The 24,460-nt window shown below is 39.7% G+C and overlaps 2 protein-coding genes across 4 annotated transcripts; one reads left to right on the top strand and one right to left on the bottom strand.

Annotated features, from left to right (window-relative positions):
• On the top strand, positions 1 to 13,538 carry slc29a3 (solute carrier family 29 member 3). Its single transcript, XM_047351403.1, has 6 exons — positions 1 to 157; positions 2,282 to 2,650; positions 3,644 to 3,726; positions 4,396 to 4,622; positions 11,088 to 11,250; positions 11,407 to 13,538. The coding sequence occupies exons 2-6, from the start codon at positions 2,339 to 2,341 to the stop codon at positions 12,020 to 12,022; spliced, it is 1,401 nt and encodes a 466-aa protein (XP_047207359.1). The 5' UTR covers positions 1 to 157; positions 2,282 to 2,338; the 3' UTR covers positions 12,023 to 13,538.
• On the bottom strand, positions 13,536 to 22,326 carry LOC124859002 (prosaposin). 3 transcript variants are annotated; one of them, XM_047351400.1, is made up of 15 exons: positions 22,169 to 22,326; positions 19,736 to 19,869; positions 19,526 to 19,600; positions 19,304 to 19,429; positions 18,722 to 18,937; positions 18,492 to 18,635; positions 18,347 to 18,403; positions 18,024 to 18,029; positions 15,987 to 16,148; positions 15,798 to 15,890; positions 15,504 to 15,687; positions 15,220 to 15,383; positions 15,061 to 15,141; positions 14,834 to 14,941; positions 13,536 to 14,165 (listed from the first exon to the last, which is right to left on the bottom strand). In XM_047351400.1, the coding sequence occupies exons 1-15, from the start codon at positions 22,200 to 22,202 to the stop codon at positions 14,130 to 14,132; spliced, it is 1,620 nt and encodes a 539-aa protein (XP_047207356.1). In that variant the 5' UTR covers positions 22,203 to 22,326; the 3' UTR covers positions 13,536 to 14,129. The 3 variants fall into 3 exon arrangements, with proteins under 3 accessions (XP_047207356.1, XP_047207357.1, XP_047207358.1); XM_047351401.1 differs by having other exon boundaries at positions 18,722 to 18,934; XM_047351402.1 differs by lacking the exon at positions 18,024 to 18,029.
• Between the last annotated feature and the right edge of the window lie 2,134 nt (positions 22,327 to 24,460).

The following is a 24,460-nucleotide window of genomic DNA, read 5'->3' as shown; positions in this document are numbered from 1 at the left end:
TTGTTGTTGCAGCTGCTGAAAATCCCAGCTCGATAGTCGAGAAGAGAAGAAGTCAGCTGACAAAGACTGACTGAATTGCTGTCAATTGAAGTTTTGGTTGTTGGGTAAACGTTCAGGGAAACAGAAAACCGAAAGTTTCGGAGTTTTCAGGGATGAGGTACGTTTTGAGATGCATTTTATTTACCGAGAACAACGTTTAGCAAGAGTCGAGTTAGCTAGCTTGATTTGTAGCTTTTTACTGTTTACCTTTTTTTTGGGGGGGGGGGTCAGACCAAACAAATTAAAGCTATGAAGTCCAACAGATAAAAACAATATTGTATAATAGCAAGAGCAGCCGGTACTACTATATTATATTTTATTTTAAGAGACATCGTGGTGCAGTATCCTCTTTGACTATGTTAATATGTTTCATGGCTTTAGCATCATGTGAATATTAGTTCCTCTTCAGGCAAACTCATAAGTTGCAAACTCAGCTTTTAGTTTTGCCTAAAAATAGTCAAAGTGATGACCTTCCTCCACCCCACTTCAGTGAAAACCTGTTTAATTTTCTTTTTCTGACACATATCTGCAGCATTTAGAACCCACAGCAGCATCAGCATCATTAAACACGCATCGGTATTTTGCTGAAGCACTCAGAGATGTGATGAAATTAGGACTTCTGTTTGAAGTCGGAGTAAAGAATCCAACAATCACATGTCTTAACAACACGGGATGTGTGAAACGTTTTTCCGATGGATTTGGCTCCGATTGAATTGACAGGTCATGATTCGAGTTAGAGAGACATGCAGGACCAGAAGCAAAAGCATTCAAAAATATCAGATTTAATAGTCTTGTGGGGTGACATTTGTTGTGAATTGGCACTATACAAATAAACAGAGTTGAATTGAAATGACTTTATGCTCCTTGAACCTTTCTACATTTTGTCTAGTTTGTTCGGTGCAAAATTGTGAAGTGAAATAAAAAAGATTCATTTAGCCCCTCTAAATATGCCTACAGTGCTGCAATTATAGTTGCAAGCATTTTTTAGGTAACTCTCTATGATCTCTCAGGCTCCTTCAAACTGGATCGAGAGCATCTAGAAACATCAGTTTTTAGGTTTTGCCACAGTTTCTCACCTGCATTCAGATCTGGAGGTAGCCTTAGCCATTCTAGCACACATATTTGCTTTGATCTAACCCATTCTATGGCTCTCAATGTATGTTTAGAGTTGTTGTCCTGTGGGAAGGTGATCCTCGCCCCAGCCTCAAGTCTTTTGCAGCCTCTAACAGGTTTTGTCCCAGGATTGCCATGTATTAAGTTCCATTGGTCCCTATTTTGAACCTTCCCTGTTCCTGCTGAAGAAAAAAATGTCCCAAAGCATGATTCTGCAACCACCATGTATTACTTTGAAAATGATGTGTTCAAGACAATATGCAGTGGTAGCTTTCCACAAACTGCATTTTGAATCTAGGCCAAAAAGTCTCATCCAGCCAGAAAGTCTTCCAACAAGTTTGTTTTGTTCCAGCAAACTGCATACAGAACATCTTATGCCTTTCTCCTTGCCGCTCTTCTATAAACATCAGATCTTTGAGTAGTTGTGCTTCTCTGATTAATGCTCTCCTTGTCAGGCCAGTCAGTCATGTTTGGTTTATACTTGTGTCATACGTTCTCCATTCTTGGACGATTGCTTGAACATTTCTCTGTGATATGGTGAACGTTTGTCATATTGTTCTATAACCTAACTATGCTTTAAACATCTCCACGACTTGATCCCTGACCTGTCTGCCTTGTTCCTTGGTCTTCATGATGCCATTTGTTTTTAGTTCCCCAACAAACCGCTGAGGACTGAGATTAAATTACACACAGTTGGGCTCTGTTAACCAATGTGAATGGAAATAGTTGCATTGGATTTAATTTAGAGGTATGAGATTAAATGGGGCTAAATATAAATGGATGCCACACTTTTTGGATTTTTATCTGTATGAAAAGTTTCGAAAGTCTGTCATTGTACTTCCACTTCACAATTATGATGTTTGTGTGTTACTTTGTGTTGGTCTATCATAAAATCAGCAACATACATCGAAGTTTGTGGACGTAATATGACAAAATGTATAGATGTTCAAGGGGTGTGAATACTTTTGTAAGGTACTATAAAACTACGATGTGAGAAAATAATTGAATGAGATTTTTGGTGGGTTTTGAAGTCTGCATCTCATGTTGAAATCTAATTTTTGCTGCAGTGACTTTATCTTCAGAATGACTTGAGAAAATCTTTCTACTCCTTTCTTCTTTTCTGCCTCAGCCTGCCCTTTCCTCCCATATCTTCACCCTCTGAGTATCCTGGATCCTGCCTGTGAAAATGGACCGGACAGAGCCTGTGCTGCCCAGCGTCAACTCGTCCTATCGTCCACCTTTGTACGACGAACAAAGCACAACTGAGGATGAGGAGGGTGAAGACTGTAGTCCCGCTGCAACCCTTCTTCCTCAAGTTTCCTCCGCAGCTCTGGCTGTGCGCTACAGTCCAGAGGACGCGTACGGTCTGGTGTATATCATCTTTTTTCTTATGGGTATCGGGTCCCTGCTGCCTTGGAACTTCTTCATAACAGCGAAGTTCTACTGGCTCTACAAGCTTAGCAACAGTACTGACCACAGCGGACGGTCCAGTCTCAGTGTGAGTAGCAGGGTGATGAAGTACAGCTAAATGTATTAGCATTGCCTGTGTCTGGAAGTTCTGTATGTCTAAAGATCTCCATGCTTCTGACATGGCAGTATGAAGATCATGTGCCCTCTGACAAACACACATATACGCACACATACAGCTTGGGTATTTCTATCCTTACATGGACTTTGCATTGACTTCTATTCATTCTTCAATCAGTTATATGGCCTTACCCTGACCCTCACCCTAAATCTAACCATTACTAGTTCATGCCTAACCCTAAACCTAACCTAAACATAATTCACAACTTAGTCCTAAACCTAACCCCTAGCCCAACAACAGCATTTTCCCCCATGGAGACCAGGCTTTGGTCCCCCGAAGAAGCAGTGGGTCCTCACTATGTAGTATAATTTCAGAAAAACAAAAACACACAGACATAGCTATGCATATATTGCACCTCCCGCAACTGTATATATGGTTACACTACTGTACATTTATATTCATGTTGCATATTTTATTGTACTTTATATATTCATTTCTGTAATCACCATTTTGCACTACTATGTATATACAATAATTACTCAAAACTGTTATTCATACATATCTAGAGTAATAGTAATTCTATTAACATATTAGCAAATATCTGTATTTTGTATCACTGCTTAAGCGCTTCTGGTTGGAAGCAATCTATATTTCGTTGCCTTATACTTGCGACATGTGCAATGGCAATAAAGTTGAATCTAATTTAATCTAATGTGACAGATGATAGGACAATGTGCCCTTTCACATTCCATAGAAATCTCCTTTTAGATGTGAAAGGAAATGTTTATAATTGATGTTTTGTTTCTCTAACTTGAAGTACAGATGAATTGACCTAAAAACTGTAATAAATTAATTATTGGCTTACTGTTCTTCTCTCCCTTTCCCTTCCTCATACTTTGAGAACATAATTGCATGTTTTTTTGTTGAGCTCAGTCCCTAATTTTTGGCTTTTTCTTTACACAGGACTACTTTGAAAGTTACCTGTCTATTGCCTCAGCAGTTCCCTCTGTGCTGTGCCTGGTGCTTAACTATTTTCTAATTAACAGGTTAGTAAAACTACATCCACACATACATGAACACACTAGAGCACACAGGTCACGGTGCATTGCAAACCATGGCGTACATTTGTATTAAGGCTATCCTACTCCAGTACGGCCTAAACAAATCCAGTGCAGCTTTTTGCCTCCAGAAGTCGTAGAGCCAATTAGTAAATAGAGGCCACCTGTCTGTAATTTAATAAATTGGGTTAGGTTAACAAACACTAACATCTCACAGAGCACTGTTCAACCCATTATCTCCAAACAGAAAGAGAAGCACCACCTGCGAACCTACCAAGTCATGGCCGTCCACCTAAACAGACAGGCCAGCCAATCACAGCATGATTCAGAGATGCAGTCTCTAGATGTTTAAAGCTAGTACAGATATAAACCAATAGAGTTACAACTGAATACAAAAGCACGGGCCACCAATTTTTATTTGTTAAAAATGTTCAAAACCATGGATCAGATTTTCATCAACTTCACAATTATGCTCAATTCTGTCACGTAAAATCCCAATAGAATACATTATGACCTGTTTAAATAAACTGAACTGAATGCTCTTCTAGGCACTGTTGAATTTTGATACAGCTTTGAGGCCTCTAAGATTCTAATAGAACAAGTATACCCGTGTTGTTTCATCCCAGTAGCAACTTTCCTTTGTGGGATTGTTCACAGGTTGTCTCCAGATGTTCGAATCGTTTCATCTCTTTTTGTGATGCTGTTGGTGTTCGTGGTAACCACGGTGCTGGTGAAGGTCGACGTCTCAGAATACAGGATGGAGTTCTTCTCCGGCACACTTGCCTGTGTTGCCATCGTCAGCGGAGCCTCCAACATCTTCTGTGCCAGCATGTTTGGGATCAGTGGCTATTTTCCCATGAGGATCTCTCAAGCCCTTATAGCAGGTTAGATTACTTATGTTTCAGTTGTCTGTATAACTTTCTCCATCTCTGGTGCTCAAGAACTACTGTAGTGCAACTTTTGGATACAACCGTGTTCCAACACAACTGAATGAAATGACTGCCTCATTAGCAGGCCTCTGCAGAAATGATGATAGGCTGAGGTGGTAATTCAGAACATTTGATGCAGAATGCATCTAAAAGTTACAGGACAGTTACTTCTCTGGACTAGAGTTCGACAGCCCTGGTTTACAGTATGCAGAACTAATTATTAGAATTGTTTTATTTAGCCCTACAGGATTTTGTGTCCCAAAACGTGCTGCAATCCAATAATTTAATAATTTGCCAAATAAAAATACACTGCTCAAAAAAATAAAGGGAACACTTAAACAACACAATATATCTCCAAGTAAATCAAACGTCTGTGACATCAAACCGTCCACTTAGGAAGCAACACTGATTGACAATCAATTTCATATTCTGTTGTGCAAATAGACAACAGGGGGAAATCTTTGGCGATTAGCAAGACACACTCAATAAAGGAGTGGTTCTGCAGGTGGGGACCACAGACCACTTCTCAGTACCTATGCTTTCTGGCTGATGTTTTGGTCACTTTTGAATGTTGGTGGTGCTTAAACACTCATGGTACCATGAGACGGACTCTACAACCCACACAAGTGGCTCAGGTAGTGCAGCTCATCCAGGATGGCACATCAATGTGAGCTGTGGTAAGAAGGTTTGCTGTGTCTGTCAGCGTAGTGTCCAGAGCCTGGAGAGGCTACCAGGAGACAGGCCAGTACACCAGGAGACGTGAAGGAGGCCGTAGGAGGACAACAACCCAGCAGCAGGACCACTACCTCTGCCTTTGTGCAAGGAGGAACAGGAGGAGCACTGGCAGAGCCCTGCAAAATGACCTCCAGCAGGCCACAAATGTGCATGTGTCTGCACAAACGGTTAGAAACCGACTCCATGAGGATGGAATGAGGGCCCGACGTCCACAAATGGGGTTTGTGCTCACAGCCCAACACCATGCAGGACGCTTGGCATTTGCCAGAGAACACCAGGGTTGGCAAATTTGCCACTGGTGCCCTGTGCTCTTCACAGATGAAAGCAGGTTCACACTGAGCACATGTGACAGATGTGACAGAGTCTGGAGACACCGTGGAGAGCGATCTGCTGCCTGCAACATCCTTCAGCATGACCGGTTTGGCAGTGGGTCAGTAATGGTGTGGGGTGGCATTTCTTTGGAGGAGCCACACAGCCCTCCATGTGCTCGCCAGAGGTAGTCTGACTGCCATTAGGTACCGAGATGAGATCCTCAGACTCCTTGTGAGACCATATTAGGTTCCTCCTAATGCAGGACAATGCTAGACCTCATGTGGCTGGAGTGTGTCAGCAGTTACTGCAAGATGAAGACATTGAAGCTATGGACTGGCCCCCCCGTTCCCCAGACCTGAATACGATTGAGCACAACTGGGACATCATGTCTCGCTCCATCCACCACAGACTGTCCAGGAGTTGGCAGATGCCTTAGTCCAGGTCTGGGAGGAGATCCCTCAGGAGACCATCTGCCATCTCATCAGGAGCATGCCCAGCCGTTGTAGGGAGGTCATACAGGCACGTGGAGGTCACACACTATACTGAGCCTCATTTTGACTTGTTTTAAGGACATTACATCAAAGTTGGATCAGCCTGTAGTGTGTTTTTCCACTTTAATTTTGTGTGTGACTCCAAATCCAGGCCTCCATTGGTTAATACATTTGATTTCCATTGATGATTTTTGTGTGATTTTGTTGTCAGCACATTCAACTTTGTACAGAACAAAGTATTCAATGAGAATATTTCATTCATTCAGATCTAGGATGTGTTATTTGAGTGTTAACCTTTATTTTTTTAGAGCAGTGTGTGTGTGTGTGTGTGTGTATATATATATATATATAATTGTTTTTCTTTTCTTTTTTTTTGTATATATATATTTGGCATGATACATACATAATAAATGCATTATAAATTGTTGACAAATTTATCTAAATTGATGGAAATGAGTCAATCACACAATTAGATAATTGTGTAAATCTAGAATTCAAACCAGAATAGAAAATTATATCAATATCTTTGACTCTATAGCACCAGTGATGGCTGTGCGTGCCAAGCCTTGTCAGAGCCTTTGCTGAATGAACATACACGCGCCATCAGACGAGAATGCAGACGCGCGGAGAGGAAAAAGTCTAGACTGTATGTTTCCCTACTATCACTGAGAGAATGTTTCTCTCATTATCAGGAGGCTGGAAAGACTGCTAAAACTTAGTTTATGTCAAATCTTGTGTCAGCAACAAGCCACAGGTTCTTTTTCATTTTTTTAATCGTATGAAATTCTTGGTCTCATACCAACAGAAAAGATGTGGATGACTTTTTGTGATTTTTTTTTTTTTTTTATCAACAAAGTTTTAGGTATCAGGGCTGGTATCTTTGCATCTTCTGCCTTTGACCCCAGTTTTTCTCCTCTGTGCTCAGCTGTCCTGGAGCAGTTTGAGCCAGTTACTTTGAGTGAATTATGTAAGGTGGTTGCTTTTATAAGATCATCTCACTGCCCATCAGATTGCCTTCCCCCATTTTTGTTTAAAAATGCTTTTGACACCGTTGGGTCTTTTCTTCAGAAATGTATTAACATTTCTGTTGCTACAGGCTGCGTCCCAACATGCTTGAAACAGGCTGTAGTTCAGCCTTTCCTAAAAAAATAAAACGCAACCTAGACCCAACTGTCCTGGCTAATTATAGGCCTATCTCTAAGCTTCCGTTTCTTTCAAAAGTGGTTTTCCTACAGTTGCAGGCCCACCTTGATCTAAATCAAATTTCAGAAGAGTTTCGGTCTGGTTTTAAATCCCTTCAAAGCACTGAGACTGCACTCCTAAAGGTTTTTAACGATATTCTTTCAACTTTGGATTCTGGCTGCCCTGCTGCTCTTTTATTGTTTGATCTGTCAGCAGCATTTGACACAGTGGATCATATCTTTCTGGCAAGGCCAGAATCATGTGTTGGGATCAAAGGTTCTGCTCTCCAGATGTTTCTGTCATCTCTCTATGAAATGACTTTTTTATGTGAACATGAATCTCTTCAGTTCTGAAATAGTCCCTCTCAATTATGGTGTGCCCCAGGGCTTAGTTTTGGGTCCAGCCTTGTTAGCACTATAATGTTGCCTTTGGGATCTATATTTTCAAGGTATAACATTTCATTCCATTGCTTAAACTGTGGAGGCAGATGAGTGCAGTGGTCCAATCTAGCTTTTTACATCTCGGACAGCTTGCTAAGGTAAAGCCATCCCTTCCAGCTGATGTGTTTGAGCATGTCATTCACTTGTTTGTTACCTGCAGATTGGACTACTACAACTCCCTGTACTTTGGCTTGGAACAGTCCTCTATTCACCAGCTCCAGTTAGTACAAAACCCTGCAGCTCGTTTACTGACTGGTACGAAAAGAAATGAGCACATTACCCGAGTGCTGGCTTCCTGTCTACTGTCTTTTAATGTTTCTCTGTTAACATTGTTAACTATTTTGCTTGTAAAGCCCTTTGACAGCTAGAGCTGTTGGAAATGTCCTATATAAATCCATTTGACCTTTAACCTTGACCTTAATTTTCCCTTAGGTATGAATGAGTGTGTGCATGGTTGTTTGCCCTGTGTGTCTCTGTGTTGCCCTGCGATGGACTGGCGACCTGTGTCAGCCTCTTGCCCGTAGACCCCTGGCACAAGCTCCCCCACGACCCTGTACAGAAGAAGCAGGTGTAGAAAATGGAACCATGTGTCCAAATATGTTAGAAAAACATTATTTTTTTTACATGACTGTACATATTTATATAACGTACACATATTAAGTCACATGCAGGGAAATCTTTTCTTTTTGATTTCCGGGTTAAGTCAGCTGCCAGCTACGTCTGTATCACCTGGGATGTTATTCTCCAAAGCTGGAGAAAAACTCAGCAGAATTCTTCTTGTTTTAAATATAAACATACAGTGCCTTGCGAAAGTACTCGTCCCCCTTGAACTGGTTGACCTCTTGCCACATTTCAGGCTTCAAACATAAAGATATAAAATTCAAATTTTTTGTGAAGAATCAACAACAAGTGGGACACAATCGTGAAGTGGAATAAAATTTATTGGATGTGTCAAACTTTTTTAACAAATAAAAAACTGAAAAGTGGGGCGTGCAATATTATTTGGCCCCTTTACTTTTCAGTGCAGTAAACTCACTCCAGAAGTTCAGTGAGGATCTCTGAATGATCCAATGTTGTCCCAAATGACTGATGATGATAAATAGAATCCACCTGTGTGTAATCAAGTCTCGGTATAAATGCACCTACTCTGTGATGCTCTTTGCGCTTTGAACAGAACCCTGAGAGCATCATGAAGACCAAGGAACACACCAGGCAGGTCCGAGATACTGTTGTGGAGAAGTTTAAAGCCGGATTTGGATACAAAAAGATTTCCCAAGATTTCCCAAGGAGCACTGTGCAAGCAATCATATTGAAATGGAAGGAGTATCAGACCACTGCAAATCTACCACCACCCGGCCGTCCCTCTAAACTTTCATCTCGAACAAGGAGAAGACTGATCAGAAATGCAGCCAAGAGGCCCATGATCACTCTGGATGAACTGCAGAGATCTACAGCTGAGGTGGGAGAGTCTGTCCATAGGACAACAATCAGTCGTACACCTCACAAATCTGGCCTTTATGGAAGAGTGGCAAGAAGAAAGCCATTTCTCAAAGATATCCATAAAAAGTCTTGTTTAAAGTTTTCCACAAGCCACCTGGGAGACACACCAAACATGTGGAAGAAGGTGCTCTGGTCAAATGAAACCAAAATCAAACTGTTTGGCCACAATGCAAAACGAAATGTTTGGCATAAAAGCAACACAGCTCATCACCCTGAACACATCATCCCCACTGTCTAACATGGTGGTGGCAGCATCATGGTTTGGGCCTGCTTTTCGTCAGCAGGGACAGGGAAGATGGTCAAAATTGATGGGAAGATGGATGGGGCCAAATACAGAACCATTCTGGAAGAAAACCTGTTGGAGTCTGCAAGAGACCTGAGACTGGGACGGAGATTTATCTTCCAACAAGACAATGATCCAAAACATAAAGCCAAGTCTACAATGGAATGGTTCACAAATAAACGTATCCAGGTGTTGGAATGGCCAAGTCAAAGTCCAGACCTGAATCCAATTGAGAATCTGTGGAAAGAGCTGAAGACTGCTGTTCACGAACGCTCTCCATCCAACCTCACTGAGCTCGAGCTGTGAGGTTGGATGGACTGAATTTCAGTCTCTTGATGTGCAAAACTGATAGAGACAAACCCCAAGCGACTTGGAGCTGTAATTGCAGCAAAGGGTGGCGCTACAAAGTATTAACTCAAGGGGGCCGAATAATATTGCACGCCACACTTTTCAGTTTTTTATTTGTTAAAGTTTGACACATCCAATACATTTCATTCCACTTCACGATTGTGTCCCACTTGTTGTTGATTGTTCACAAAAAATTTGAATTTTATATCTTTACGTTTGAAGCCTGAAATGTGGCAAGAGGTTGACCAGTTCAAGGGGGCTGAATACTTTCGCAAGGCACTGTATTTGAATCTTCCCTAAATCCACCTAATCAGCATTTTGTAGAACAGTCTCTACTTACACATACTTTTCCTATTTGTTTTACTTTATTTTATATTTCTATCAGTCTTGCAATATTTCTATTGATAATTTTTCTTAAAAGGAAGCAGTCAAAAATGTCAACATGCAGACGGACGCTTGGCCATGCCTAACAGGGTCTTCTTGTTTCACCGTGCTGTTTCATGCAAATGCAATTCTGCAGGCTGGCCAGCAGATGTCACCATGCTTAGAAAAAAAAAAAGAGTTTGTTCTTCATTTCTTGTGATAAACGACCTTAAAGTAATATTTATTAAATCAATATATTTGTACTTTTTATGAATTAAGTCCATATTTATTTCAGTCAGTGAAATGTTTATTAAACAAAAGATTTAATTAGGTATTTGTTTACAATTTAAAATAATTACTGACTCACTTATGTTACCATTTTATGAATTTTTCATTTATTCATTGGCAGTTTAAATGTAGGTAAACCTGTCATTGTGGCTCATCTAATAAAGGTTTCATATAATATTCTGAATTTGATGGATGAGGCCAACAGATGAACACAGGACTATGAAACTATTACATAAATACTGAAATAATTATATTTGATTTTAATATAGATGGAATTAAAGTTTTAGGTAATGGTTTAACTTTTGAATAATTATTTATTAACTTAAAGTATTTTTCTAATTTTATTCAAATTGTCATTTGTTTCATAAATGATTTATATTCTGCTCTTTCATAGAAAATCTTTATTGTCCTTTATTAAATTGCTGCTTTTTAAATATTTTTTTCATAGGTGTGTGTTACATAAGCTTGTCTTTTTTAGGCCAGGCCATGGGGGGCACCCTGACTGCATTAGCATCAATACTGACCCTAACTTTGGCTCAGGACGTGACCAACAACGCTCTGGGCTATTTCCTGACAGCAGACATCTTCATCCTGCTGTGCATCATCTTGTATTTGCTTTTGCCTAAGTTTGCATATTCAAGGTAAGAAAAGCAAAACAAAAATGATTCCAATTACACACAGCCTACTGGTTCTATGTTAATTCTTTCCTTTTTGAACTTTCATGTGCTTTAAACGTAGTAAAACTCCTAAAATCCAAAACGTTAAACAGAAGCTCACACTCCTTCTCTTCCTGTTAGACACTACATGCTGGCAGTGACCAGCGTCAGTCCGGGGACGCTCGGCGAGGACCACGCCACCGCAGGTGGAGTTCCTCCGCTGCAGCCTATCATTAAGAAGGCCGGGCTGCTTGGCTTTTGTGTCTTCTATGTCTTCTCCGTCTCGATCACAGTATTCCCTGCTGTCTCCTCGGGGATTCAGTCTGTAAACTTGGACAGCGGCAGCCCCTGGGCAACAACTTACTTTGTGCCTCTGACCAGTTTCCTCCTTTATAACGTCGCGGACTTCTGTGGCAGGCAGGCAACAGCGTGGGTGCAGATTCCTGGTCCTACTAGTCGAGTCCTGCCTGCTCTGGTGCTGTGTCGCTCCGTGCTGGTGCCACTTCTCATGTTCTGTAACTACCAGCCTCGGGACCACCTTCATACAGTGCTGTTCTCTAATGATGTGTACCCTGTGATTTTTAACTGCCTGTTGGGCCTCTCCAATGGATACCTGGGCACGCTGCCAATGATCTATGGACCAAAGGTGGTACCCCGGGAGCTGGCTGAAGCCACAGGGGTGGTCATGTCATTCTTTCTCACTTTGGGACTGGCTGTTGGATCTGGTTTTTCTGTTCTTATTGTGCACAGTATCTGAACCAAAGTCATATATAACTATGTAGTGAAGGAAAACACTACAGCCTGTGCAATCAAGATTTTTATTTTCACGGAACCAACAGGTGTCACCTTCTCTATACCTCATCTAGTTTCCGGTGATGTTAGAACCCGTCTGTAATTAAGGTCTGAAGCATTACTTGTGCAGTTTTATATCACAGAAAGAATACTCAGGATAAATGAAATAGATGAAAGTGTGGGGTACACACGTTTTAGAGGTTTTGAATTTATATGAATGCACAATAAAAAACATATGGTGAAAGGTTTAAAATATATGTAAATGTTGAATGTGTAACATAAGTACAGTTTTGCTAAAGATTAAAGCTGCTTTTGTATATTTTCTACAGCAAGCTTCTCTCAGTGGTTGGAATGGATCAGGTTTGTAGGCTTCTCTGCTCCACCCATGTTTTCTATGATACTGAGATCAGGGCTTTGTGATGGCTACTCAAAAACATTGTTCTGAAGCCACTTTGCTTGTTGGTAGCATAACTTGGTTCATTGTCTACTTAGTGATCTCATACAAGCTTCCCCCAAATGTAATGCTGGGCATTATGGGCAAACACTTCAATTTTGGTTTCATTAGACCACAATTTCAAAAATTAAGGTCATTGTCCCTTGGTGTCTCTGCTTTTGGAGTAATGACCTCTTCCTGGGTGGCCTTTCAGCCTATGTAGGTAGAGTTCATTTTACTGTGGATAATACCAGCTTCATCAAAAGGTCTTTTGCTTTTTTCCTAGGATCTATTCACACCAAAATTCACTCATCTCTAGGACAAAGAAACCATCCCGTTCCTGAACAGTACGATCTCATGCTGTTAAATAGCCTTACAAAGCCAAGACATCTGGGCTTTTAAACTGCTTGAAAGGCATAGCAACCCTAATGAAAATCTATTTTAAAGTAATAATTATCATTCTAGTATTTAGCCAATGGAAGGTTGTGGTTATCTAAATGGACCTTAAACAGGAAGGGAAACAAGAAGGTTACCTTTTCATACATTATAAACTACATTTCACCTTTTAAAAGCCTTGAAATTGTCTCAACTGTACCATCAGTCTTTGTACATTTAGCAGATTTCTGTCATTTGTAACAAGTGGATTCTGTGATGTCCTTCAATGAATATTTTCTAGAAATATTTACCTCACTGTACTCCTACTGCCATTGCTGAGCAAGCTCTGCACTGGTGCAACACAATTCTGTAGGAGGTAATGAACCTGACACTTCAACGCTTTAAACCTTTTCATCCAGATGTTCATAATCACCACTTTAATATACTTGGCATCCATTTCAGAATGATGGCTGTAGGTCATTCTTTAACCATGTGAACTGAAGTTTGCCAAAGCAAAAACAAGCTTTTCTAAACAACATTTCAAGTTTATAAAAATGTCACTGTCAAGACCTTCAACTATGGACTGTCAATTCTACATTTCAAAAATAAATTTAATGTTTGTAAAGTTTGTGCAAAGAGTGATGAGCTAAATTAAACTCGGATACAAGAGTCATGTTGGTGTGGAATTACTTTAATTTTTAAATTCACAAATGAATTGACAATGGGCCAGTTTGCTCAAAGCAGGTTTGAGATTCTGTGCGTTACAGACAGATTTTTTTAAAATTAAGAAGAGTGCAAACCTCCTCCACATCAGCTCATAAAAACAAGAACAATCAGAAAATGTATGATAAAGCGGTCACATATACTGCTAAAAAAAAAGACAAGCCAGTACAACAATGCATCGGTTCACCTGTTTGCAGTCAGTTCTGTGTAGAAAGAGGAAGTTGATCTACATAGTGGGGGAGGGGTGAAATAAGTTTAATTTGCAATATCTGGCAAGCAACATGGAAGACTGAAACTAATACAAAAATCAAAACTGGCCAAGCTTCAGGCCATCACATAAGTAACACCCCCCCCCCCAAACTCCCAAACTGGAGAGAAAAATAAAAAGCTAAACCCAGTCCCTTTCCCACCACATCATTCAAAACATGAAGTTCATTTAGACGTCACAGCAGGTTTAGCCGATCAGACATGAATTACTAGTGGAAAGCAGCAGTACAGAAATTCTCATTTTTATTTCTCATACAGGTCAATTTGTTGTTCTCTACACCCACACATGACGTTTGCAGTGAGCCACAGCCTGAAAGATAGAAACAAAGGTTTAGATAGTCGTCCTCAGTCAGATCAGTCATTTCTAAACAATACAGCTTTACTAGTTACAGAGTGAGGCATTTTGTTAGCCTCATATTTTGGCAATTACAACTGGGGCAATTGTGCCATTAGGCTAATGATTTGTGTCACAGAAAAGATCTGGTTTTGCAATATGGCTGCCACAACTAGCCAATGGCAGATTGCTTTAATATCAATTTGAAAGATCTTTGACCGAATTAGCTATTTTCACTCTCCCAGGTCCCTTGACATCTGGATTGTTTGGGATTTTAAGATTCAAGATGTTTTCCTTTAGGTCTTTCATGTCTTCTATAGTGAAACATATCAGTCGTTAAGTCTTCATTACTACATTTTAAATGAAATGTGCAACAGCAACTTGTTTCCCCTTTTAGAGCTGCACTTATGGCTGAATTGGGACCCATTTTTGTTCATCTCCAGGTCAGTCTCATATTTGACATTCGGAGTACTTCATTTGTAAAACTATAGATAATAAAAAGTTTATAATAAATAGGTTTACATTTTATCTTGTAAGAAATATATTTTTAATTTGTTAAATGGAAAAGAAGAAACAAAAACTAGTTAGTGTCTGCCCAATTTGAGCAAAATACTGTGTTTTGTGGTGAAGACTTGTGTACTCACATTGCACTGTCTAGCGGTTTCCATGTTCTTGCACCAGTATCCAGGTCCCCAGGAGCACTGCTCTGTTCCCAGCAGCTTACGTTCAGCTTCAGGGCAAGCGCCTACTTTCTATAACACAGACAGCTCAGACTCTTATCACAATTACAGCGCTGAAGTGCAATGTGGACAAAAATCCATGACAGCTCCACTGCCAAAAATCAATTATATGAAAGTACTTTTGTACTTACTGTACACACAAAGTCGGGGTCCATCATCTGAAGCAACAGCTGGATAAGGATTGGCTCATACTGTTCAACCAGCTGGTCACACTGTAGACGGACTCAAGATGTTACAACAAGGTTGATGCAAGGTTATGTTTAAAAAAGTAATAAAAATCTGCCACTGACCTCAGTTTTGTAAGTGTCAGGCAGGAAGCTGCATACTTTCTTCACAGCTTCCTCGATCTCTACCTCTGTGGCGTTCTTCTGCAGAATGCCATCAATGTAACTCACTGCCATCTTGCACACCTCACAGTAGCCACCAACCTTAAAACGAGCCTGGTCCAGGGCAACTGGGAAGAATTTATAACCATTTATTTGCACGCATTAAACTCCCTAAACCACATCTGTGCTTTACCTTAAATATGTCAAGAAAACAAATCCTTTAAATGAATTTAAAAGCAGTAATTTACCGATATATGCCCGGCTGGCATCGTTGCAGAGTCCCAGCACTGTGCAAACAGTCTTAGGGTCAGCCTGCTGCACCAGCAGCTCAATGATGGCCTGGCCATAGGTTTCAATCAGGTCTTTGCATTGAGCACTCACAGAGGAGGGCAGAAATGTGCACACCTTCTCCACAACCTGAACAACCTCCTCCTGCAACCATAAACAAGGATCAGAGATTTTAGTGCAAAGCACACATGCAAGATTTAGGCAGCAGCATTTATAAAAGGTACTGGAAAGTAGATCTTGCGAAACATCCCCACCTCTGTTGTGTGATCCTCCAGCATGGATTCCAACTGCTTCATCACAAACTCACAGATGGCACAAGTTGGAGACTCACGAACACGCACCATTGGCTGCGATATGAGTAGGTACTGTTTAATCATGCACGATAAGTGATTTCTCATAAAAATCATATTCCCCAAGTCAAAAAACTGCATCCCAGTACCTACCCTGGAGGCGGCAGCAGCCTCAACTTTGGTGGCAGGGAAAAGCTTGGAAGCCAGTATAGTTTTGGCAGCAGGGACTGTCATTGCAGCCTGAAGGCTCAACATGGGAACGGACTTCTTCGCATCAGAACAGAAACCAGCAAGAGTACAAATCTCCTTGGGTTGCTGGGGACAGAATTAATCATTACTTTAGAATAAAGTGTCCAGTCTTATGTAGTGATGCCTTGGGGCATGCTGTTAGGACAGTGAACACGTCATTACACAACATTGCCAATCATGCACTATGCACATTTTCAGGCCACAAAACCAATCCAAACACCTAAAGGCAGTCATCTTATCAGTGCCAAACATACCATAGTGTCAAAAGTATTTATAACTGGAGCACCAACTCAGAAACAGACAACTCTTAGGCAACTGCCACACCCGTCTTACTGAAGAAGAGTGCATCTCAGCCCGATGTGCAAATCAACGTGCTACCAAGATGTAAAGATGCAGGAGCATGTCAAATTAGATTGATGAAGGGGTAAAAATCAGTAACCCAATTTAAAGAGTAAAACTTGTGCTATATAGATTAGACAGTTTTAATTTTTTTATGGCTTACAGCTAATCAAAATAAAAACCCAAGTTTCTCAGAAAATGTTAATGTGACATAAGACCAATGCAACCACAGGATTCCTTATACAGAAACAGTTCTGGTCCCGTTATGGCCCAGACCTCACCGTCATAGTCAACAAGGACAGTAAACTATGAAAGGTGCTTACTGATGAAACTGGCTGTTCAAAGTGCTGTATAAAAAGAAGGAAAGTTTTGTGGAAGGAAACAAAAAAGTCAACAGGGGTCGCTCCAGCCTTAGGATTGTGAAGCAAAGCCTATTCAAGAATTTGGGGGAGATTCACAAGGTGTGCACAGCAGCTGGAGTTGCCGCATACAGATGTATCCAGGACATGAGCTACAGCTGTTTAGCCCTTGTGGTAACCCTCCTGGATTCCTTAAGATTTCTGTTTTTGGAAATTTTTTACAATTTTGTGTTGATGCAAATGGAAATTTGCACCATCCTGCCTTCAAGTATTTCAAATGTCTTTTGAGTTAAATGGACAAATTGAGGTTCCTTCAAATTCAATTTCATGTTTCACACTCCTAAGCTAAGCAAACTAAATCTTAAAATGCAATTTGCATACATGGAATGGGCTCATTAATTTGTATCCACAAAATAAAGGCAAACCCAAAGGTTAAGACAGAGAGAAAGTGCTAGACTACTCCTCCAAGGTCCAAAGTCATTTTATAAATAAAAAGGAAATTTTCCATTTCATTCGGAAATCATGGTCCATGAGTCTGGATGACAGGTGGAGAGGTACAGAACCCAAGCTGTTTGAGGTCCAGTTTGAAGTTTCCATAGTTAGTGATGATTTAGGGAGCTGGTGTTGGCCCACTGAGTTTTAGCAGATCCAAAACCAGTTCACCGGTCTACCTGAAAGTTTTAGTGCAATTCATGCTTCTCTACTGAAGTTTCCACACCCAATTTCATCTTTCCAGCAGGACTTTGCAGCTGCACACACACATCCAAAATCCCTGAGATTTAACTCCATGAAATGCCAAACAGAAGTAGAGATCAGTGCAGAAGCAGAGTGCTTATACTGCACAACATCGGTCTTAGGCCATATCCCAACTTCTTGAGAAACCATTTTTGGGTTTTTAAAATCAGCTGTGAGCAATAATCTTAACAATAAAACACTAAATATATCACTATGTAATGCATCTATACAATAAGATGTTTACTTTCCAAACTGAATTACTAATGTTTGAGACGCCCCTGCATTGCATGCGCATGTGAGATTTGAAGCAAGTTATACAGGGGTCATTTTATGTAATTTTTACATAGACTCAAGAGGTTGGTGAGTAGACTAAGAGTCAAAGTGTTTCGATGTGAGATTACTATTCCCATGCATCAGTGGCAGGTGTAGATTTCTAGGAGTGGATCTCACAAAAGCAAGAGGAAGAACTAAGGGTTAAAATGACAACAGGCTGACCAGAGTGACCTACCTGTTCCTGGGGAGCAGCGAATAAAACCAGGGTAAAGGAGGGAAAAGAACAGAATGACATGGATAAAAATAATACGCAAATAGGGAATACAGGCAAAGTTAAATACAGGAAGCTTTTGGAGTAAATTCATACAGTGAACAATTGAAGCTACTGTAGGAGCAAACATGGACTCAGCGGCATCACAACCAAATCAGTCATTAGTACTGAGGTCTAAGCATTAGATTAAAATGACCATTCATGTTACAGCATGGCTTATAAAAGGCAGACGGAGGTTTCCTGAACACTCAGTGAAGAACACCCTGCAGGAAGCACAGAGGACTCACCATGGACATAAGCTGCAGGACAACAACAGGTCCATACTGCCCTACATACTGCCTGCACTGCAATGAGAAAATAATGGTCAAAAACCAGAGAAAAAAAAAGCAGGGAATTTGGTAGATCTGAAATACGAGACATTTTAAAGTCTACCATGTCGGACAAGCCTGGTCCCAACATGTCACACTGGTGCTCGATGTTCTGAATCAGGGAATCAATGAAGGAGGAGTTGGCCTTTGCTTCTGCCTGAGCATCAGTTAGGAACTTGATGCAGTCCTGGCACACTACATCACCATCCTATAAAACGAAATACATTCAAGAAGATTAGAAGAAAAAAAAACAATGCATTCTTTAGATGAGTGGAGATGTGACTGCGAGAGTACCTGCTCTGGAGCTTCTTGTTTTGGGGTGTCCTGCTTGAGGTTCTCTTGAGGATACAAAAGCTCAGGAACATTGAGCAGGAAGGGGGCAACACGTTGGGCAAGGTCCATCTCAGGGATTTCATTGGATACGAGCTCCTCCTGGGCCTGAACCTTGGCTAGGGACATCTGCTCAGATTTACAGATACCCATAGCGCCGCACACTACAGCAGGATCCTCCTTATACAAGAATATATCATCATGTTAAGTAGCTTCAACAAAACATTTGCTAGTTCTGTTCTAAAAGTTGGTCTAGCAGGTGAGAGTTAAGATGGAGAGAACTACAAATGCTTTTCATCACATGGTTTAGGCTGGAACAATGGCTGCTCTGTTCCCATTTAGATTTAAACTCACTTCCTCATCAATAGCCCCTTTTCAGCGGGATGCACTTTGTTCACACAGCTGCTTCTGCCCCCATCCAGTCCATATCAATGAGCAGATGGACCATTATTTACTCAATAGTCTTAGAAGTAGACTGATAAACTGCCTTATTACACATGGCATGAAGAGCTCATTTGAAAGCATATTCAGATCAGTGTTGCTCACCAGTTCCCCAGTGATGACCCCAATGAGGATGGGATAGTAACTATCCACCATCTCTTTGCACTCAGCAGTCAGACCTTGATCAGGGATGAGCTGACACACCTTCTCCAGATACCCAAGAATTTCAGCCTACGAAAAAAAAGAAGCGCCCAAAACATCAGCCTCCAACACAGTTCTTACGTCTCAGGGACATTTGAAGAAACTCTAGATTTTGGTTAATCTGACCTCAGTTGCATTGTCTTTCAGCAAATTCCCAACCACCATCAACACCTCTTTACACAGGTCGCAAGGTACCGTTTTCTGAAGACAAACAAACGACTTAGTAAACACATTAGAAAATACGTGCAATGCAGAAAGCCTTTCAGGAAGAAAATCATAAAATCAGCAGAAATGTACAAATGCTTAAAAACTGGAAGGAAAATAAGATAATCTCACCATCTGTGGCTTGTTCCACACATTCTGCTGGCAGTGAGGAACAGCTCCACACAGAGATGCTGTCTTTACATTCTGGCACCAGTAAGGGGAGCCACGGGCACACTGCTCGGTGCCGAGCAGAGGTGTCGCTACAGCTGAAAAATCAAGAAAGGTCATATCTCACACTTCAGGATGTTTTTCTAGAGATCATGCTAAAGTAGAGAGCACATAGAATCAAGGTACTGCCATTGTATTTAATTACTGCAAATGCTTCACATACAAGTCAAGAAATGAAACAGATCAAGTAAAAAATAATTCATTCCTAGCTTTACTAGTCCAGCAAGATTTCTAAGAATCACAAAAGACGCATTTTAGCACACTTGAGGGAATTTCACAGCCAAGAAATCACTTTAAACTGTGATGTTGCTCAACATATGTAACTTTAAAAAAAAAAAGGGAGAAGAGAAACTGCAAAGCTCCCCCCCCCCCGCCCCAAAAAAATGTAAAGCAGATAAAAAAAAAAAAAAAAACTAAAATGTTTGTCACACATATTGAAACTGATTCAGTATTGGCAATCCTTTAAAAATGTAGTTGCACCGTGACATTCAATGAATCTTAAGCTAATTTGTAGGTACGCCCTGTGGGCAAATACCTTGGCAAACGGTTTTTCATCATCTAGCATAGTAAGAGGTACCAAATCCTTTTAGCAAAAACAGCTAATAGAATTAATAAATGCTTGGATGTGGCCCGAAAACTCAAACAGCAAAGAATGGCTTGTAAAACCAATACCAGTGCAGGACTATATATGCATATACTATTAAAAAAATTGCAGAAGTGGTAAGTAGTTCTGGCAAATAAAGGTCATGTTTTCTGTCTACTCAAAAAAAAAAAAAAACTTTCACAGTTCTTGATTTTATTGAACTGAGAATAAACTGCAGGAAAATACCTAAGAGACAGCATTAATACTTCCTGTTTTAATTACTTGGATCCTTCCTAACAACGAAGCAACACATTTCAACAGCTGAAAAATGTGGACATTAAAGACCATCATTTTGTTATATAAATAATAATGATTAAATCAATTACAAACCAACCCAGGATATTAACTCATCAGGATACCACAATGTGAACACTCCAACCTGCACCAACAAAACCTCAGATCCTCCACCACAAAGAGGGCAGGCCCGGGCCCACCTGCCCACTACTTGAGGTCACATGAGCAGTCAGACAAAATAAGCTGTTCCTAGGCAAACCTACTGTTTGGATCAGGGCAACTTTCAGCACATGGTTTAGGATTACTGTAACCTTTTTACAACCAGACAGGCGCAGCTACAACTTTTATACATTAATGGGATTTAATAAACAGATAGCAGGAAATGCTCCAAAAAAGAGCTGCAAATTGTAATTAGACTGGACTAACTTTAGCCAATAAGTAGCCTGGTTAATGCAACTGAAATAGTAGCAGGTATGCGGCTCATGATGAAAATCATGATATATCGGTTAAACAGTGACATGTTTAATCTAGGAATGTCTCTAAAAACAAGGAAAAATGTGGAAGAGCAAAGAGTGCTTTAGATATCATTACCAGAAGTGAAACTCAAGATATGCCATAAATACACAAGCCTAAAATGGCCTCATTTAATAAATGCTAATAGGCCGTTATAGAAACTCAGCTTTTGCAAAAATACAATGTCTTCAGTTCTATCCAAAAGAGAAAGAAGAAACACAGAGCATTTCCCGTTATAAATGATCGGTCACACTGACCCAATCCTATCTGATCACTACTATTAAACAGGCTCATAAAAGGTATTAGAAATCGAGAATGGCTGAGACCATATACAGGTGCTCAAAACGAAAGGGAGACAGGAAAAAGAAACTCAAAACACATGAAAACTTTGCAAGTTACAGAAAGGTTAGTGAAAAACAGAACTGAGATTTAATGGTTTAGATACATAAACGACAGATCAACAGAGCCCAAACTAAAGTTAATCTATTCAAAGCAATGTATGTTTCGCAGAAAAACGCCAAACTAAAAAAAACTAAATTATTTGAAATGTGTGGAATCCGTTAGCTTAGCTACCTTAGCTAGCAGGCTAACATTAGCTAAGCCGTTCCACTAATAAGGTCAGCTGGTCAACTGTTAACTTCAAAGCCACGTTGACTTATAACAACAACAACAAAACAATACTTATTTTATAGCTTCAAAAAACTGGAATGTTTTCAGCAGCTAAAGTTCATTTATGTGTTAAAAACACCTGACACAACCAGGGGTTTGCCATTTAAGTGGACTTGTTTACCAACGCTAACGACACATGAAACGCTTCCGCGTCCCGACAATGAAACGCACTCAGTTACACAACCAGAAAGCTGCTACTGCGGCCTGACAAGAGTCTGAATTAACCCAGAAAAATGGCTCCATACAACCATAAACTGTGCCTTGTCTGTTGACATTACCGGAGGACACGAAGAGCAGAGTTAGTAGTAGCATGACTGCGCTGTTTCCAGTGTGCTGGTGTTTTTGTCGATGGTTGAAGCCGCCTGGAGAAAGGTTGAAACTGCAGTGCGGGGCGTTGTGTTGGTGTCTTTATGGATGGATCACTGTCAGCTGACTCCTCAACAAAACATGTGACTCTCCGTCAGCATTTGATCTGCTCGGTGTCAAAGATCAGCACTTCAGCAACCGATCTAAAAGTCTTTCTTTAAGACAATTATGTCAGGAAACTAAAAGCACAACTATCAGTGCACAGCTCCGTAACTGATCTTGCCCGTTTTGATGCCTTGTTTGATGTAATCTCATAATTTCCATCCCTTTAATGATCGTAATTATGATTTTCCCAAAAAATATTATTTTTGAACAAACTCAGTATTCAGAAAAATTACATACCGGAAAATATATGTTATTTTAAAGAAAATAGATTCAAGCCCATGCATATTGAGTTCCAAAAGCACAACAGTGCATTAAATGAATAATTTGTTAACGTGATTATTTAAATAATTGTTATAAATACATAAAATATGTATAAGTTTTAATGATTTAATAAATGCTAAATTAAGTGCTTAGATGTGAATTTAATCAACAAAAATCTGAAATCATCATATGTTAAATTCCTTTAAAATAATGCAGTTTTTTGCTTATCATATCTTGGTTCCAGTGCTGCAGTGAACCAAGAAGTAATTTAAACTGTTTAACTGATCCATCGCGTCATTAGCAGGTGCTCTTTTACTTTCTATGCACCAAATTAATTGGATTTATTAATGTATTACTTTAGATTTTCATCGACCTACTTAAAGAAGGGCGAAAACCTGGTTGATTAGTTTGTTAGTTTAACTCTAAGATGTTTTTCTTATCACTCCCTCCTTCTCTTTGAGATCACCTAGTCATGTGTTGCCATGGAAGCGATCATGAGCAGTGCTGACAAAGAAGTGGTTTGTTCAATCAGCCTTACTGGGAAAAAACACATTAAGTGGAGGAAGAGGTGATGACATAGACTGTGTTTGATTTTGAACTTGGGTTGTTCAACCCAAATGTGCATAATGTTTGTTTTCTAAAGATGTATCCTAAGTAATAGAGTTTGCGTGTAAAGAAAGTGAATTTTGCCTCCACCGCTTTTGATCAGCAGTGGTACAGGCTGTAATACTTTAAGAGGTGGGTGGTTTGAAACAACATGACTCACACTATTCAGAATACATCAACATGATACAGGAAGCCGTCAACATTGTGGTGAAAATAGAACATGTAATTTTAGTATCTCAGAAATTTTCGAGGAATTTATGATGGATGAATTTAGAAAGATTAAAGAAACATTTAATGTTAAACGTTCCCTTTGGTATTAACAAATTATTCATTTTTGAAAATATACTGTAAAATGTAGTAAAATTTTTCCAATTCTAATTAAGAAAACAAAATTGATTATTAGAATATCATTATGAACAGTACATACACAAAATAAAATAAAACTTTTGTCTCACAGTCCATACCAGTAGGTGGCGATAATGCACCCTATAGTCTTTTTGCCAACCGCCAAAAAACCCAAGTTGAAGAACAGCATGTCAGCGTCTCTCTCTGGTGGTTTATGAAAGGGAATCCGTCCATTTCGTTGCCCTTAGACCTTACATAGACTTATGAGTTATTTGTTTGGCTTTTTATGTAATTAATGTTTTCTGAAATGTAAATTTGTTTTCTGAAATGTAAAAGTGTTTTCTGAAATGTAAATTTGTTTTCTGAAATGTAAATTTGTTTCGGTACTTGTAAAAGTGTTTTGCAACCCCGGCCAAATGTGTTTTAAAATTTTTTATTGAATTGTGGCACTTTTGGACCTTCATGTTTGTCGTCATTCCCTTTTGATTCTAATTGAACAGGAGTTCTTGACTTTTGCTGGTAGTTTTAGTGATAATATTATTGTATCATTAGTTTTATATAATTGCTGTATAACGTATTAATTGTAAAGTACTTTGGTTAGAAAATATAAAATTTGCTTTATTGAGCACCTACCTTCATTTTGAATTTGATGACACCCCCCCCAAAAAAAGAAAAACTCACAAGTTTAGCAGATTTCAGCATTTTCTTGTCCATGTTTAATTAATGTATCCTGGATTCCATATAATTTTTTTATTATAAAGTCCCTAGTTTAAAAATCATTAAATGGTATAGTGCCATTCTTGTTTAAGGTAACTTCAGATTTAATTTGTATTAATCGTTTACTTTCATTCATTGCAGCTCATTTCTTGCTGCAACTGTTATACCAG

The sequence above is a fragment of the Girardinichthys multiradiatus genome, chromosome 22, assembly GCF_021462225.1.
Source record: "Girardinichthys multiradiatus isolate DD_20200921_A chromosome 22, DD_fGirMul_XY1, whole genome shotgun sequence".
In the NCBI taxonomy this organism is placed as follows: domain Eukaryota; kingdom Metazoa; phylum Chordata; class Actinopteri; order Cyprinodontiformes; family Goodeidae; genus Girardinichthys; species Girardinichthys multiradiatus.
This window is presented reverse-complemented; position numbering and strand designations above follow the sequence as displayed.

Bases quoted from the DNA above. Each gene is read 5' to 3' on its own strand.
- slc29a3 (XM_047351403.1), top strand. From the start codon at position 2,339: ATGGACCGGACAGAGCCTGTGCTGCCCAGCGTCAACTCGTCCTATCGT. The intron at 3,727-4,395 runs GTTAGTAAAACT...GATTGTTCACAG, and splicing joins AACTATTTTCTAATTAACAG to GTTGTCTCCAGATGTTCGAA. The intron at 11,251-11,406 runs GTAAGAAAAGCA...TCTTCCTGTTAG, and splicing joins CCTAAGTTTGCATATTCAAG to ACACTACATGCTGGCAGTGA.
- LOC124859002 (XM_047351400.1), bottom strand. From the start codon at position 22,202: ATGCTACTACTAACTCTGCTCTTCGTGTCCTCCG. The intron at 18,404-18,491 runs GTAGACTTTAAA...TTCTCATTGCAG, and splicing joins GACCAGGCTTGTCCGACATG to TGCAGGCAGTATGTAGGGCA. The intron at 14,942-15,060 runs GTAAGTACAAAA...TCTGTGTTATAG, and splicing joins ACCCCGACTTTGTGTGTACA to AAAGTAGGCGCTTGCCCTGA.